The sequence below is a fragment of the Oncorhynchus gorbuscha genome, linkage group LG09 (assembly GCF_021184085.1).
Source record: "Oncorhynchus gorbuscha isolate QuinsamMale2020 ecotype Even-year linkage group LG09, OgorEven_v1.0, whole genome shotgun sequence".
NCBI lineage: Eukaryota > Metazoa > Chordata > Actinopteri > Salmoniformes > Salmonidae > Oncorhynchus > Oncorhynchus gorbuscha.
In genome coordinates this window covers 68,328,889-68,345,760 of record NC_060181.1, presented here as the reverse complement: position 1 = coordinate 68,345,760, position 16,872 = coordinate 68,328,889, and the positions used below count along the sequence as shown (strand labels likewise).

Sequence of the window (16,872 nt, the reverse complement as noted above, 5' to 3'; positions counted from 1 at the left end):
TTGTCCTCTTGCTCAGTTGTGTACCGGAGCCTCCCACTCCTCTTTCTATTCTGGTTAGATCCAATTTGCGCTGTTCTGTGAAGGAAGTAGTACACAGCATTGTACGAGATCTTCAGTTTCTTGGCAATTTCTGGCACGGAATAGCTTTCTTTTCTCAGAACAAGAATAGACTGACAAGTTTCTGAAGAAAGTTCTTTGTTTCTGCCCATTTTGGGCCTGTAATCGAATCCACAAATGCTGATGCTCCAGATACTCAACTAGTCTAAAGAAGGCCAGTTTTATTGCTTCTTTAATAAGCACAAAAGTTTTCAGCTATACTAACATAATTGCAAAAGCATTTCTAATGATCAATTAGCCTTTTAAAATGATCAACTTGGATTAGCTAACACAACGTGCCATTGGAACACAGGAGTGTTCAGCCTTTGTAGATATTCCATAAAAAATCAGCCATTTCCAGCTACAATAGTAATTTGCAACATTAACGATGTCTACACTGCATTTCTGATCAATTTGATGTTACCTTAATGGACAAAATGTGCTTTTCTTTCAAAAACTTCTTTCCCAAACTTTTGAACAGTAGTGTATATCTGTACTTTTTTGGGGCCCGAACCGGTTCAGAACAGTGGAACGAAGAGAAAATAATAATACTTCTGTTCAGAACAAAATAATTAGAAACTATTTTCAGTTCCAACCCCTGCTTTCATACTGTCACTGCAATATGTGAGGGATGGTTCAATCTAACATCTGTGATTACTAAAATGTGTTTTGTTGAAGGGCTATTGAAGTAGAAATATGATAGAAATTCAGCCATGAATTGAAGAAAACAACTTTATTGAGCTGTAAAAGAACTAATCTAAATTGATTTTCTGATATTAAACAGTGTTCACCATCATTGGTTTTCTCCCCTCTTCCCTCAGACAAATGAAAGGAGGAAATTCTTCTCCATTTTCTACATGTCCATCAATGGTGGGAGTGTCTTATCGACACTCATCACACCAATATTGCGAGGTTCGTGTCAACATTAACCTTAATCCTAACCTTAATATTGAGGGCTTTGGCCTCTGAAATTGCATATGGCTGCTGCATAGATAGCACAGCATAACTGTATTGTATGTGTGTTCTTATACTTGCAGGAGATGTGCAGTGTTTTGGTGGTGACTGCTATGCTCTTGCCTTCGGAGTACCAGCGATTTTGATGGTCATTGCTCTAGGTGAGTGTACTTTCTTCTTCACACCTCTTCTTATGAAGCCAGTCTGGATTTCTACTTGAGACTAGAATATACCCAGTTAGTAAACCTGGTAGAAATGATGTTATTACTTTACCAGATTACAACCTTGCCTGCTGGGTAAAGTATGTATTGAATGCATTCAGCACAGGCCTGGTTGTGCAGCAGACGTGTATACATGAGCTACTTTTCACATAGGCAAGCTACCATTATGGGTAACAGTGGGGGGCTGTGGCCCCCGAGTCGGAAAACAGAGTTTGTTTTGATAGAGCATGCTTTAGCCAGGCAGAGGCAGTGAACCCTAAAGAAGAATGGGATTCTGAGGCAGTCAGCAGAAAGACCCTAATGGCAGGAACACCGATGTGTGTGTAGGGCCTGGTAAACATGGAGCCTCGCCAGTCAAAACAACATAGAACTGTGTTAGACATACACAAACATGCATAGGCGCGCACGCACGCACGCACGCACGCACGCACGCACGCACGCACACGCACGCACACACACACACACACACACACACACACACACACACACACACACACACACACACACACACACACACAGACGGCTGGTATTTGCTAATTTCTTATCTTGTCCGTTAAAACATATTCTTGATGTAGCGGTAGGTGGGTTACAGTAACAATACAAACAGGACACACATGTTGTTGACATATGTAAATACAGTCTGCAGGTCTTTTGGCTAATTTGTTTTAGTTCCTAAACAAATGTCATCTACCCAGATAGCACACATCATCAACACTCTTCAGTGTGTAGTCAAGAAGTTTACTATAACAGAGAGTAAGGGTCTTGATTACTAACCATTCGGAGATGACCATGGGTGGAAAAAGCTTATCTAGGAACTCCTAGAATTCCAATTTTTACATTCCAAAAGGACTTCACTTCGGGAACTCATTGGGAACTCCCACACGTCCATCTCCCCTCAGTTTCCCCTTGGTCTGACAGAAAGACAACAGTGATGATAGTTTGTTTGCAGGTGCGCTTTGGAGGAGACCAACACTCATAAAACTGTATTGCCATAGTACATTTACAATCAGTTTTTTAATTATTTTTATTTTGTATTTTTATTTTTTAGAATTTTTCCCCTTTTTCATGGTATCCAATTGTTTTTAGTAGCTACTATCTTGTCTCATCGCTACAACTCCCGTACGGGCTCGGGAGAGACGAAGGTTGAAAGTCATGTGTCCTCCGATACACAAACCAACTGCTTCTTAACACAGCGCGCATCCAACCCGGAAGCCAGCCCCACCAACGTGTCGGAGGAAACACCGTGCACCTGGCAACCTTGGTTACTGGCCCGCCACAGGAGTCGCTGGTGCGCGATGAGACAAGGACATCCCTACCGGACAAAGCCTGGGCGCGAACCCAGAGTCTCTGATGGCACAGCTGACGCTGCAGTACAGCGCCCTTAACCACTGCACCACCCGGGAGGCCCTACAATCAGTTTTTTTAATAACCAATGTATAATAAACTCAGCAAAAAAGAATTGTCTTCTCACTGTAACTGCGTTTATTTTCAGCAAACTTAACATGTGTAAATATTTGTATGAACATAACAAGATTCAACAACTGAGATATAAACTGAACAATTTCCACAGACATGTGACTAACAGAAATGGAATAATGTGTCCCTGAACAAAGGAGGGGTCAAAATCAAAAGTAACAGTCAGTATCTGGTGTGGTCACCATCTGCACTAACATTAACGCTAGCGTCCTACCTCGTCAACAGCCAGTGAAACTGCAGGGCGCCAAATTCAAAACAACAGAATTCCCATAATTAAAATTCCTCAGACATACATGTATTTTACACCCTTTTAAAGATACACTTGTTGTAAATCCAACCACAGTGTCCGATTTCAAAAAGGCTTTACGACGAAAGCACACCAAACGATTATGTTAGGTCAGAGCCAAGTCACAGAAAAACACAGCCATTTTTCCAGCCAAAAAGCAGAAATAGAGATAAAATTAATCACTAACCTTTGATGATCTTCATCAGATGACACTCATAGGACTTCATGTTACACAATGCATGTATTTGTTTACATTGGCGCGTTATGTTCAGTAGTTCCAAAACATCCGGTGATTTTGCAGAGAGCCACATCAATTTACAGAAATACTCATAATAAACATTGCTAAAAGATACAACTGTTATGCATGGAATTTTAGATCCTCTTCTCCTTAATGCAACTGCTGTGTCAGATTTTAAAAAAACTTTTAAATCTACGGAAAAAGCAAACCATGCAATAATCTGAGTAGAGCGCTCAGACAACAAATCAAGCCAAACAGATATCCGCTATGTTGGAGTCAACAGAAGTCAGAAATAGCATTATAAATATTCACTTACCTTTGATGATCTTCATCAGAATGCACTCCCAGGAATCCCAGTTCCACAATGAATGTTTGTTTGATCGATAATGTTGACATCATTTATGTCCAAATACCTCCTTGTTGTTTGCGCATTTAGCCCAGTATTCCAAATTCATCAGTCAAAAAGTTCCGTTACAGTCCGCAGAAACATGTCAAACGAAGTATAGAATCAATCTTTAGGATGTTTTTAACATAAATCTTCAATACTGTTCCAACCGGAGAATTCCTTTGTCTTCAGAAATGCAATGGAACGCAAGCTAACTCTCACGTGAACGAGCGTAGCCAGCTCGTGGCTCTCTGGCAGACCTCTGACTCATTCCCCTCTCATTCGCCCCCACTTCACAGTAGAAGCATCAAACAAGGTTCTAAAGACAGTTGACATCTAGTGGAAGCCTTGGGAACTGCAATATGACCCCATAGGCCAAGAGTTGAAAAACTACAAAGATTTCCACTTCCTCGTTGGATTTCTCTCTCAGTTTTTTGCCTGCCATATGAGTTCTGTTATACTCACAGACATCATTCAAACAGTTTTTGAAACTTCAGAGTGTTTTCTATCCAAATATACTAATTATGCATATTCTAGCTTTTATGGCTGAGTAGCAGGCAATTTAATTTGGGCACACTTTCATCCAAAATTCCCAATGCTGCCCCCTACCCTAGAGAAGTTAAGTACTGCAGTGCATCTCCTCCTCATGGGCTGCACCAGATTTGCCAGTTCTTGCTGTGAGATGTTACCCCACTCTTCCACCAAGGCACCTGCAAGTTCCCGGGCATTTCTGGGGGGATGGCCCTAGCCCTAGCCCTCACCCTCTGATCCAACAGGTCCCAGACGTGCTCAATGGGATTGAGATCTAGGCTATTTGCTGGCCATGGCAGAACACTGACATTCCTGTCTTGCAGGAAATCACGCACATAACGAGCAGTATGGCTGGTGGCATTGCAATGCTGGATGGTCATGTCAGGATGAGCCTGCGGGAAGGATACCACATGAGGGAGGAGGATGTCTTCCCTGTAACACACAACGTTGAGATTGCCTGCAATGACAACAAGCTCAGTTTCATGATGCTGTGACACACCGCCCCAGACCATGACAGACCCACCACCTCCAAATCAATCCTGCTCCAGAGTACAGGCCTTGGTGTAACGCTTATTCCTTCGACGATAAACGTGAATCCGACCTCACCCCTGTGAGACAAAACCGCGACTCGTCAGTGAAGAGCACTTTTTGCCAGTCCTGTGGGTTTGTGCCCATAGGCGACGTTGTTCCCGGTGATGTCTGGTGAGGACCTGCCTTACAACAGGCCTACAAACCCTTAGTCCAGCGTCTCTCAGCCTATTGTGGACAGTCTGAGCACTGATGGAGGGATTGTGCGTTCCTGGTGTAACTCGGGCAGTTGTTGTTGCCATCCTGTACCTGTCCCGCAGGTGTGATGTTCGGATGTACCAATCCTGTGCAGGTGTTTATGGTTCATTGAACAAGCATGGGAAACATTGTTTAAACCATTTACAATGAAGATCTGTGAAGTTATTTTGGATTTTTACGAATTATCTTTGGAAGACAGGGTCCTGAAAAAGGGACTTTTCTTTTTTTGCTGAGTTTAGCACAACTTCTACTCAACATCTACTCAAACTCCACTCGTTATATGTTTATGTCTTTGTAGTTGTGTTCATCTCTGGAAGTGGCATGTATAAGAAGAGTCCACCGGAGGGGAACATCTTGTTGGATGTGTGTAAGTGCATGGGGGTAAGTCATCCATCTCTCACTCTCTCAGCAGTCATATACTTCCATAGAAAGATGTCTCTCGTGGCAGACTGTTAACATTGCTGGCCAGCACACTTTGGTTCTGGGTTCTGAGATTACAGAAAGATAAACCTCTGTCCCTGGGCTGAATATTGTACCATGACTGCTCCTGTTCCCTCCACCCTACAGTTGGCCATCAAGAACCGTTGGAAGAGCTCTAAATATGACCCTAAGAAGAAACACTGGCTGGACTGGGCAGAGGACAAGTATCCGGTATGATTATCAAGAATGAAATAACTTTTTCTGATTAACTCCAGTGACGACTAGAATGACTTCATGGAGCTTTTGACTGCCCCCATTAACTGTGTTTCAGATTAAGATATGATAAGATAATATAAAGATAAGAAAACCCTATTGTCCCTAACATTTTCATAAAATTGCATTTAGTCTTTGGTGATCTGGCATACAGGTGAACGTCTACAGGAGAAGGTATATGTGTATGTATAAAGAAGTCTCTCCTGATAGTGACCCATAATGTATGGTTTCCTATGTGTTTCTCTACAGAGACGTCTGATCCATGAGATTAAGATGGTCCTAAGGGTTCTAGTGCTCTACATCCCTCTGCCCATGTTCTGGGCTCTGTTTGACCAGCAGGTAAGGACCCAACGCTTACCCTTACCCTAACCAGCCTCACGAGAACAGTAATCACCACCCTCACTGTTAAAAAGCCCCGGCCTAAGCAATTCCTTTCATGATTCCGAAACCCAAGATACAGTCCAATACAATGGGTATGGACAAAGTTAAGACAGTAATTTCAACCAGCTTTGCCCTCTGGGACCCCAAGTTCTGCTTGCCTAAGGCTCCTCTCCTCTGGCCAACAACAAACAGCACCACACTACCATCTGATTAGGGATAACTGCAAATTCCAAACACACATCTAACATTTAGTTTGGCTTTCCATTAGGCATGTTAGAACATTGGATTAATGAGGTCTGATTATGCCATTGAAGTGAATGGTGATGGCGAACCAGCTATTCAGTGCCATAGAATACAATGAATGGGCCAGTGATAACATGATAACATTCAGCCGTCTTTGTTTTGTGATGCTGTAGGGATCCCGTTGGACTCTCCAGGCCACGCGGATGAACATGGCCTTCGTAAGTTCCTTTTTCTTTCTTTCAATGTACAGTACATAACAACAGTGGTATGAGTCTCGCAGTGAATGGTCTTCGTAAGTTTATTTCTTTGTGTAGCAATGTGCTTTACAACTGTGGTAAAAGATGATTGTACAATATTTATGATTTCATAGTATTCTGAATTGTTTTATTATCGTTGACTGTAATCTGAAATTGAGATCTTGTTGTAAAATCGGTCTCCATGTTACAGGGATCAACATTTGTCCTGAAGCCTGATCAAATGCAGGTACCTGCAGTTCCTTACTCTCTTCCCACTCTCTGCGCGGTCTACAGAAAGCCGGTGTTTCCAGTTTTCAGGGATACAGTATTTCAACCTAACTTCCGCTTCCCCTGAAAAATGGATATGGAGTCTTCGGCTCAATAGTTTCTTTACGCCTGCTCCGTTAGGTTACTCACTTCCTAACAGTACATAATACATTACTACTGCTTATAATCTTTATACTAAACTCAGCAAAAAAAGAAACATCCCTTTTTCAGGACCTTGTCTTTCAAAGATAATTCGTAAAAATCCAACTAACTTCACAAATCTTCATTGTAAAGAGTTTAAAAACTGTTTCCCATGCTTGCAATGAACCATAACCAATTAATGAACATGCACCTGTGGAACGGTCATTAAGACACTAACAGCTTACAGACGGTAGGCAATTAAGGTTACAGTTATGAAAACCTAGGACACTAAAGAGGCCTTTCTACTACCTCTGAAAACACCAAAAGAAAAATGCCTAGGATCCCTGCTCATCTGCATGCTGCAAGGAGGCATGAGGACTGCCGATGTGGCCAGGGCAATATATTGCAATGTCCTTGCTGTGAGACACCTAAGACAGCGCTACAGGGAGACAGGACGGACAGCTGATCGTCCTCGCAGTGGCAGACCACGTGTAACAACACCTGCACAGGATCGGTACATCCGAGCATCACACCTGCGGGACAGGTACAGGATGGCAACAACAACTGCCCGAGTTACACCAGGAATGCACAATCCCTCCATCAGTGCTCAGACTTTCCGCAATAGGCTGAGAGAGGCTGGACCGGGGGCTTGTAGGCCTGTTGTAAGGCAGGTCCTCACCAGACATCACCGGGAACAACATCGCCTATGGGCACAAACCCACCGTCGCTGGACCAGACAGGACTGGCAAAAAGTGCTCTTCACTGACGAGTTGCGGTTTTGCTCATTATGTACGTGATTTCCTGCAAGACTGGAATGTCAGTATTCTTCCATGGTCAGCGACGAGCCCGGATCTCAATCCCATTGAGCACGTCTGGGACCTGTTGGATCGGAGGGTGAGGGTTAGGGCCATTCCCCGCCAGAAATGTCCAAGAACTTGCAGGTGCCTTGGTGGAAGAGTGGGGTAACATCTCACAGCAAGAACTGGCAAATCTGGTGCAGTACATGAGGAGGAGATGCATTTCTGTTAGTCACATGTCTGTGGAACTTGTTCAGTTTATATCTCAGTTGTTGAATCTTGTTATGTTCATTCAAATATTTACACATGTTAAGTTTGCTGAAAATATACGCAGTTGACAGTGAGAAGACATTTCTTTTTTTTGCTGAGTTTAGAACTGTAACCATGGGTTATCTCTCTCATGACCTTGACTAAGATCACACTTGTTTTCTCCTGAACCCAAACCCTTTTATAATGGATATTACCACCATAATGCTATCTTTTTATTGAGAACATTGAGTACAAATATTTACGGGTGTCTTTTATAAGTATGCTTCATTAACCTTTATGATTTTATGATATTTTTAGGGGATTTTTTATTGTCATTTATAGGCGTGTGCCCTGTGTTTTGTTCTTGCTTATTTTTTCAGATGTTAAACGCTCTGCTGATCCTCGTGTTTGTGCCTATCTTTGACATGGTTGTGTACCCACTCATAGGCCTGTGTAGGATCAATCTCACGTGAGTGGACCTTGTGTGTCTGAACACTAGCTGTCTCATCCTTCTTCCGTCCTTATTTCCGCAATTCCATGCCTTTCCTATCAAAGCTCATTGGAGGAGGGACCTTGGATCATCTTCTCCAATGCGTTTTAAGGACAATTGGGGAAGCAAGGATGAAGGAAGCAAGGCTACGTTTTCAGATACAGCCCGTCTCTAAACGAGCGGGAGCTTTAGCTGACGGTGGACACTACAGCGTTCCAAAGTCATCTTTTATGAGGAAACTAAAGGAGTAAGGAATGGTGCAAGAACAGGCATCATGTGGCTTACACAGCTGCCCGTTGGCCATAAAGAAAACATTTGTAGCTGCTCTACCAAACCTTGTGATCTTATCGTGTCATAGAGATGGGTGAAAGATACGTGGAAACAATGTTGTGCAAACGTCTTCTCCTGCAGAGATATAAAACAACTGACCAAATGAGTCATTTCTGAGAACAGAAATTGTTGTTACTGTGTAGTAGCAACTGTGTACTACTGGTTAGCACTGTGTAGTAGCACGTGGTTAGGGACAATGTTGACCAATGTGAGTTGACCGTCAAGCACTCTGTTAAAGGTGCACTCTCAAACGTTTGTATAAATTCAGCCAGTAGTTTTGAAAGTGGTGCTCACAAGCCAAAAGGGGTCCCCGTGTTTTGTGTACTACGTCATCAAATCATATACATCCATTTCGTATGCTTTGTTATGTCATGCAGAAAAAGCTATCCAATTCGTACTATATGTAACAAATTTGTTGTGCTTAAGATCCTTGAGGGCATCTTTAAAAGTCTATACGTGTAGTGTAGTGTAAGGTATCTAAGGGTAGTGTGGGGTCAGATTGTTTTATTGTCAGATTCTTCCATCTCTTCTCAGGCCGCTGAAGAAGATGGCCGTGGGTATGATCTTTGCAGCGCTGGCCTTCGGTTCTGCCACCTTGGTGGAGGTCAATGTCACGGTAAGACTAAACATCTCTGGCTCAATTTCACTGTTTGTATAACTTGCCAGAAAAATCCCTAATCGTGTTTTTGCAAGATTATCATAATTCTCAATAACTTCTGAAACGACCTCTTTAAATCCATAGTGACAGAATCATGGCGTTTTACCCTACCTATAGCAGCTGTAGCTGTGGGAAGAGACTACCTTGATTCTAATGTCCCCTCTATCTTCTCCTTGCCTCTGGTAGAAAACGGTGGTAGAGCCTGCGCCACAGGGACAATGTCTGCTACAGGTCTACAATCTGGCTGTCAGTGACATCAAACTGAACATCCCCGGGAGTAACCTCTTCTCACAACCCATCAAATCCTATGAGGTAAACTAGATGGTCAGTTTTGTAAAACAATACAACAGTAAAGCACATTACAGGATGTTTTACTGTAACCTAACCATATAATTCATGTACCCATGAGGGTGTGGCCAAATTGCTGTGGCTTTGTACATTCCTGTAATTCTATTTCTATGAACTTAACTTAAGTTGTTAATGCTATGCGTATAACATGTATTTATAAACGTTGACAGCAGCTCTTACAGAAAGCAGTCCTACCAGATAGGAGTGTGTTCTTCTGGGGTCAGCGTGTCTTTTGTTTTGGCTATATAGGTGAACATAAACCTTGTCAATACACTATGCCACTGTGTCTGTCCATTAGGATCCACCAGCATATCAGCATATTCAACTAGGGGGACACAACAAGACCATCAATATGGCAGTCACCCAAAATGAAATCCTTTACCAGTGTGTCCAGTCCTTCACAGAGCAGAAAGCCTACACTCTCGTCCTGCACAGCAATGGTTCTGGGATTGTGTGTCAACTAGTGAGTCTGAAGTCTGATCTGAAGCACCATAATGATTACAAAAGTTATTGAACGATGTGGTAGCTCTTCTTAATAGCCTACTAGAGAAATTATTTCTGTATTTCCAACTTTCATGATCTGTTCTGTTTATTTTTTATTTATTGTTTCATAATATAGGCGACAGACAACATACATAAAAGTGAAAAAATGGAAGCGTACCTGAGGTAATGATGTTTCTATGTCTGAATTTAACTGGAGGAAAGAATAAGAGTTCATCATCTTGTGAAGTCATCTTGTACAATGGAAAAATACATGTTCCCCATGACTGTCAGCCATAGATCAATGAATATACTTTATCCCATCTCTACATACCTGCATTAGAAATGTGTTGGAGCTGAAGCATTTAACATGGTCACTGTCTCGAACAGATTCATCAACACACGGAGCGAGGCTGTGAACATAACAGTAGGTGCTGTGGATTTTTACGTACCTGCTGACTATGGCATATCTCCCCATAACAGTGTGGAAAGAAAAGAGTGAGTATGACTTGCATATTACCTTTCCATTGCAGTTCATCTTAACAAATATGAAAGTATATCATCCCAGTCCACTGACAGAATATCCTATAATTGATATTCCTCATTTTCTAACATTGAAAATCTGACTGATATATTATCAAATCGGTAATAGATACAATACTAGATCATATCTCAGTATCCACAGATCACTTTTACCTCTGCCTTCTCTAAATCCTTCACCTATCCCATCTCTCACAGGTACACAAATGATAAGTGTACATCAGGCTCACAGAATTTCCTCATCACCCTGGGCCTGCTTGACTTTGGAGCCTCGTACACTGTCATTCTCAAAGGAGTGAGTCAGGCCACTGGCTTTACATGAGACCAGAAAATACCATACTGTCGATACTATATGTGTTTCCTGCTACAGCCTGAAGCCAGTATAACTATAAATACCTGGACTAGCACAGTACTAGCTACCTGGTAGTTAAACTAGTAAGTGTATGTGATCCCTGCGTTAATTGAACCCACAACCTTGGTATTGTTAGCATTTTCAGTGCCTGCACTGGCATACAGTACTAACCTCCTCTACTTTTTTTCCCAGGACCCTGGAGAGATCATTCTCCAGAAAATGGAGGATGTGAAGGCCAACAATGTCCATATAGCCTGGCAGATTCCACAATACGTCCTGATCACAGCGGGAGAAGTCATGTTCTCCATCACAGGCCTCGAGTTCTCCTACTCACAGGTCAGTAGTTGTCTTCCTCGCAGGTCAGCAGTGATTAGTAATTGGTTATTGGTTGAGTATTGATAATAAGCCTAAAATGCCTACATACTGTAGGTACCTCTGAATATCTGAAAGAATTGGGGTGTCCAATATGATGAAAATTCTACCTAGACTTTCAGAGGGCAAGATGAAGCTAAAACTATATTGCTTATACCAACCTGAACCCTTTCAGATCTACATGAAATGCATAGGGGGATTACAAGGTTATGGGTTGATTATTTGGAATTCCGCCTTTACAAGGAGAGAATATAATGTCTGAGTAAAGAACGTGTGCATCATCGTTAATATCCCCCAGAGCTTTGTGATCTGTCCCTGCTTTTCCCCACCAATGATAAACAATATTTTGGTCTATGTTCAATACAGGCCCCAGCTAACATGAAGTCAGTGCTGCAGGCCGGCTGGCTGCTGACTGTAGCCTTTGGCAATGTCATTGTGCTGATCGTCGCAGAGGGGGCAGGTCTGGATCAGGTAAGTCTCAGTCCCAGTAGTAGAAGAGTGCTTTTGTTTTCACTGTGCTGTTTAGAAGATCTTGTCATTGCACCATTGAACCCATAGACTGCATAAAACAGTTAAAAACACAGAACCAAATGTCTGTGGTAGTCCACTAGAGGGCAACCAATCACAACATCATTACTGTCTTGGTCCCTTTCTCAAGTAGAGTACACCAGGGTAATAAATATGGCCTTCAAATAACAACATAGGCCTGTGTTGAATGTGTTTAATGTTGAGTCGAACTTCTAATTCCCAGTGGATGGAGTTCCTGCTGTTCGCTGGCCTCCTGGTGGCAGTCTGCATCATCTTCTCCATCATGGCTTACTTCTACACCTACGTAGACCCCGACGAGCTAGACAAGCTGTTCCCAGACAAGACCGTCAATGACGACGATGATGAAGACAACTTGAAAAAGAACCAGAAATACCACATGGACCAGACAGACAACAGTATGTACTTGAACCCAATAGAGAAGGTCACTAAGATGTAGCTTGGTGACTGACGTACTGTGTTACGACTTCCCCCCTCGATAGACCTGTAAGCCCCTATTGTGGAATGTTTTTATGCATTGGTAAATCGAAGCAAAGCATTACGATTTGGTGAATGCTGTTTGAGTATATTTTGACTGAGCCTTACTGTATGTAGTTTGTTGTTGTCACACCCTGTCTGTGTGATCTTATGTACTAACCAGAGTTAGCACTCCAACCTAGACACCTCAAAATCCACAGGTGAAACCAGGACCAGTAGGAACAAAACAACATTGTTGAAATACTTTATGGCAAAATAAATTGAATTTTTGTGAATTTGTAACATTTTACAGAATTTTGCAGTACTGCACATAATTAAACAAACGTTAGCTTCCTGTTTATAATGTTGTTCATAGTAGACAAGGAACACAACTGTCTCTTACAGTTAATGATACATGATTGGGAACCTATCCAAAAACAACACAATAACAGAACATTGTAAAAATGGTCCCTCTTCATACTGGCTACTTGAGACAAAACTGGAGTAGACTGAAGTCCAGTAATACTTGACTAAACCAAAGTACACATGACAAAGGCAACAATAAACATGTAGTCCCGCACAAATGATGCAGCGCCACCAGCGTGGGCTAATTGAGATATTGTGTGTGACTAGCAAATTTCTGTTAATTACTATAGCTCCACGCCTTGGCCAATCAGTGTAATTTTGTAAAAGCTGGATCTCTGCGGCAAGACGCAATCATTCACCCAATTTTCGTCAGAATTGGCCCGGTGGTGTCTGAGATATTGTGTGTGACTAACGTATGAACAAAAGGAAGGATGGAGACAAATCCACAGTCCCCTCCCCAATTTCATCGCGGGGAACAACTATGGAGTCAGGGAAAAGTCTCAAGGCACTCTAGAGAAGACATGCTGCTCCTAATCATCAGCATAACATTTTCTAATCTTGAGAAACATTTTCTTGTAATTTTACTGTAAATAAAAAATGAAATGCTAAATAAAAAGGTGTATATTTCTCTAGTTGAATATTTTATACTTTTATTTCTGATGGTGTCACTGGAAAGCTTACTACTCTTATGGCTTTGCAGGACTAGCTCACTGTTGATGGAATCGGTATGCACATTTATAATCTTTACTCATTCATGGCTTTGGCTCGTGGGATTTGCTTCCCTTATCACAGATCCATGACTACCGACAGAAAGCAATCACACCACTTCCTAGTAATGGACATATTACATCCATCACTCCTTAGACAACCTTCATTAATCACTGTTTCATAACAGGCTGACATTCTACCATTCCAAATGGCACCTATAGGGCTCTGGTCAAAAGTAGTGCACTAAATAGATAATAGGGTGCCATTTGGGATGTAAACAGCTGGGGAATGTAATGCAGAAAATGTAGCCGACGTCTGAGAGATATCACTATTATTACAAAGATTAGGATCATACAAAGTCATTCTAAGTGCTATTTGAGTACTATTTGCTCGGCGTGTATAGAATTAAATGAATTAAACTAATAGCACAAGACAACAAAACATGATAAGAATGTAAGAAATAATCTTGTCTTGGATTTGACCTCATGGAACTGAGTCCCCAATATTATAATAGTCATATAACAGACTACAATAAACCATATCTAAGGGGGTAGAAAAAGAAGGAGCATCTCTTTCCTTTTTCCTTCTCTGACACTGGAATAACTATGAGCCAGGCAGGATTTCCCATGTGGGCACTGCAGAGCACAGAAGTTCATTCCGTGGTTTCCAAATCTCTAAAACACTGCTAACTCCACAGAGAGGATCTCAGCAGTAGTATTAGAGGACAAAAGAGCCACTGTCAGAGGTTTTACTACTAGGATCTACCTTCACTACCTCAGGTACTCAAGTCAACTGTCTTACGGATCTCCTTCCCCCTTTTTAACACTTAAGGGAACTTATTTACAATCTACTTCTTTGATGAGTGTTGTGGTGCTTTTCAAGTGTTACTCAACGAAGTCCAAAACGATATACTTACAGATGACTGTTTTCATGCTTTTTAACAATTGAGGGAACTTAATTAAAGGAGTAGTTCACTATTTTACAACTTGATATTAGATGTTTCTTAACCCATAAATTAGTCGATGGGCCAAGATAACTGAACCCTGAATTATAGTTTTTCTCTAAACAGCCACAACAAATGCCAGCTAACCTTAGCCACCACAAGCTAACAATCAATGGAAGAGAGAGCATGTAAAAAAGTCCAAATCCCCTGAAATCAATTAAAATCAACTCTACATTTAGTTTTATGTTAAAGGTGATTTGGCCATTGAAAAAAACACGCTCACATGTCCCATCACTTCCATTGATTGTTAGCCTGTGGTGGCTAAAGTTAGCTGAAGTTTGTAGTGGATGTGTAAAGAGAACTGAACCATAGATTACAGTTTCTCCTGGCCCATAGACTACTTTCCAGGCAATTAACCATCTAACATCAAGTTGTAAAATAGTTAACTACTCTTTTAACAGTCAATCTACTTCTTCTGTGAGTGTTAGACTCTGCTGCAATATCCATATATTAGCTTACCACTTAGTATGAAGTAATGTAGTATGGCATTCATTCTAAGTAGTATGCAAGTATGAACATTGTAATGCAGACTATGAGGCTATGTTGGGGCTGTCCCTGATCTGACTGTTTCTCAGTCAATAGTTCAGTGACTCTAGTGATGAACTTAGGGTGAACCAGGCACTGCAGTAGGTCGTTGGTGATGATGGATATGGGGCAGTGTGCTCCGTCACCCTCGTATCTGTCCCCAGGTGGTGACCTTCCTATATCTCTGTAGCCTGGCTCTGGTAACACTAGAGGGTCTGAGGCTGAACTGGCGATTGGACATGTCTCCCCTCCATGCTGGTGTGGGCTCTACTCCCACAACCAGGTCTGCTAGGCCTGACTCTGTCACAGTCTTTGGATGTTGATGGTCCGTCTTTCTCTTTGGGGTTCTGCTCTGTAGTTTTCTGTTTGCCATTCTGGTTCCAGGTCACAGGGATGAGGTGGGGGCCGAAGGGTACAGTAGATTGTAAGGAAGAGGAGGGTGAGTAGGAGTCCTCTGCTGGTGGTGATGAAGGGCTAGTGTTCCAAGCTTGGACCTTGGAGTCACGATATGCCCTGTACGGGTCACTGGATGGCCCCCTGCTGGTGTATCCTGGATCGGTTAGTCTCTATTCAGGCCCCCACAGCCAGCTTCAGGTACTGCATGTTCACATCAGTACCAGCAACCCCTCCTTCAGACAAATAAAGATAGTCGAAACCAAAAGAACCAATGTTTCGGCACAATCCACCTTACTCAGGGTTGACATACCTCAGGGACTATGGTCAGTACTGTATGTTTACAAGGTCTCTGTCTCTTAACTAGTCTCACACATGTAATCCTTTGTTCTGCACCCTCTTTCGAGCTCTTAATTTCTTACCTAAAAAGCCAAGTTTTAGGCTAGGCAATCTCTAGCATAAGGTCAGTCAACAACTCAAATGCTTGAATGCTAATTGGAGCTAGACAGATTTGTCAATATGGGTGGGTTGGAATTCAGTCATCTCCTCTCTGTTGTTCTATGCTCCATTCCTGGGACTTTTGTCTTTCCCTGGACCTCAGCCAAATGGGACACATTCCTCCCTGTGATCTATGTTCTTATAAGGACAACAAATGGTCAGACTGCACTGAGAATGACCCTGAGTGTGACAAATGTACCATCAGATTCTGCAAGGTACAGAGGGTTCGTTGTGGCTTGTGACAAGTGCCAACTGAACTGTCAATATTTTGACATAGAGTAGAGTGTGAAGAGGATAAGTCAGGGTCAAGGTAACCTGGTCCAACATCTGTTTATGTCGTCTTCACAAGTCCTATGGTCATTGTCAATGACAATTGGTATATATATTCAACTGTATATAGACTTTTCCCTATTGTATTATTGACTGTATGTTTATTTATTCCATGTGTAACTCTGTGTTGTTGTTTGTGTCACACTGCTTTGCTTTATCTTGGCCAGGTTGCAGTTGTAAATGAGAACTTGTTCTCAACTAGCCTACCTGGTTAAATAAAGGTGCAATTAAAAAAATAAAAAATAAAAAAGACAGCACAAACAGATCTGGGACCAAGGGTCAGGATACTGTACCTCAGTGGGATTGAGCCAGTCATCATCATTGTCGTTACTAAGTGTCGTCCTCAGAGCACAGACGATGGCTTTGGCGAGGGCCTCGCCTACTCTTGCCTCATCATCAACTTCCTGTATCAGATCCGGAAGAAGAAAGAAAAACACCTATCATGGGAAAGAAGTCGCTGATAAAGACATTATGTGCAGCAGGCATAATTGATTGTG

General features: G+C 42.1%; 1 protein-coding gene across 1 annotated transcript in view; it reads left to right on the top strand.

Annotated features, from left to right (window-relative positions):
• LOC124043994 (solute carrier family 15 member 2-like) overlaps positions 1–13,550 on the top strand; it is a 36,951-nt gene extending 23,401 nt beyond the window's left edge. The window contains exons 7-23 of the mRNA XM_046363230.1: positions 918–1,008; positions 1,134–1,211; positions 5,272–5,354; positions 5,541–5,624; positions 5,916–6,005; positions 6,464–6,508; positions 6,738–6,773; positions 8,361–8,449; positions 9,335–9,416; positions 9,645–9,770; positions 10,105–10,269; positions 10,426–10,472; positions 10,677–10,784; positions 11,025–11,121; positions 11,371–11,514; positions 11,917–12,021; positions 12,302–13,550. Of these exons, the coding sequence (XP_046219186.1) occupies positions 918–1,008; positions 1,134–1,211; positions 5,272–5,354; positions 5,541–5,624; positions 5,916–6,005; positions 6,464–6,508; positions 6,738–6,773; positions 8,361–8,449; positions 9,335–9,416; positions 9,645–9,770; positions 10,105–10,269; positions 10,426–10,472; positions 10,677–10,784; positions 11,025–11,121; positions 11,371–11,514; positions 11,917–12,021; positions 12,302–12,535 (1,704 nt within the window). The 3' untranslated portion in view covers positions 12,536–13,550. The remainder of the gene's footprint in view (positions 1–917; positions 1,009–1,133; positions 1,212–5,271; positions 5,355–5,540; positions 5,625–5,915; positions 6,006–6,463; positions 6,509–6,737; positions 6,774–8,360; positions 8,450–9,334; positions 9,417–9,644; positions 9,771–10,104; positions 10,270–10,425; positions 10,473–10,676; positions 10,785–11,024; positions 11,122–11,370; positions 11,515–11,916; positions 12,022–12,301) is intronic.
• Positions 13,551–16,872: the final 3,322 nt, after the last annotated feature.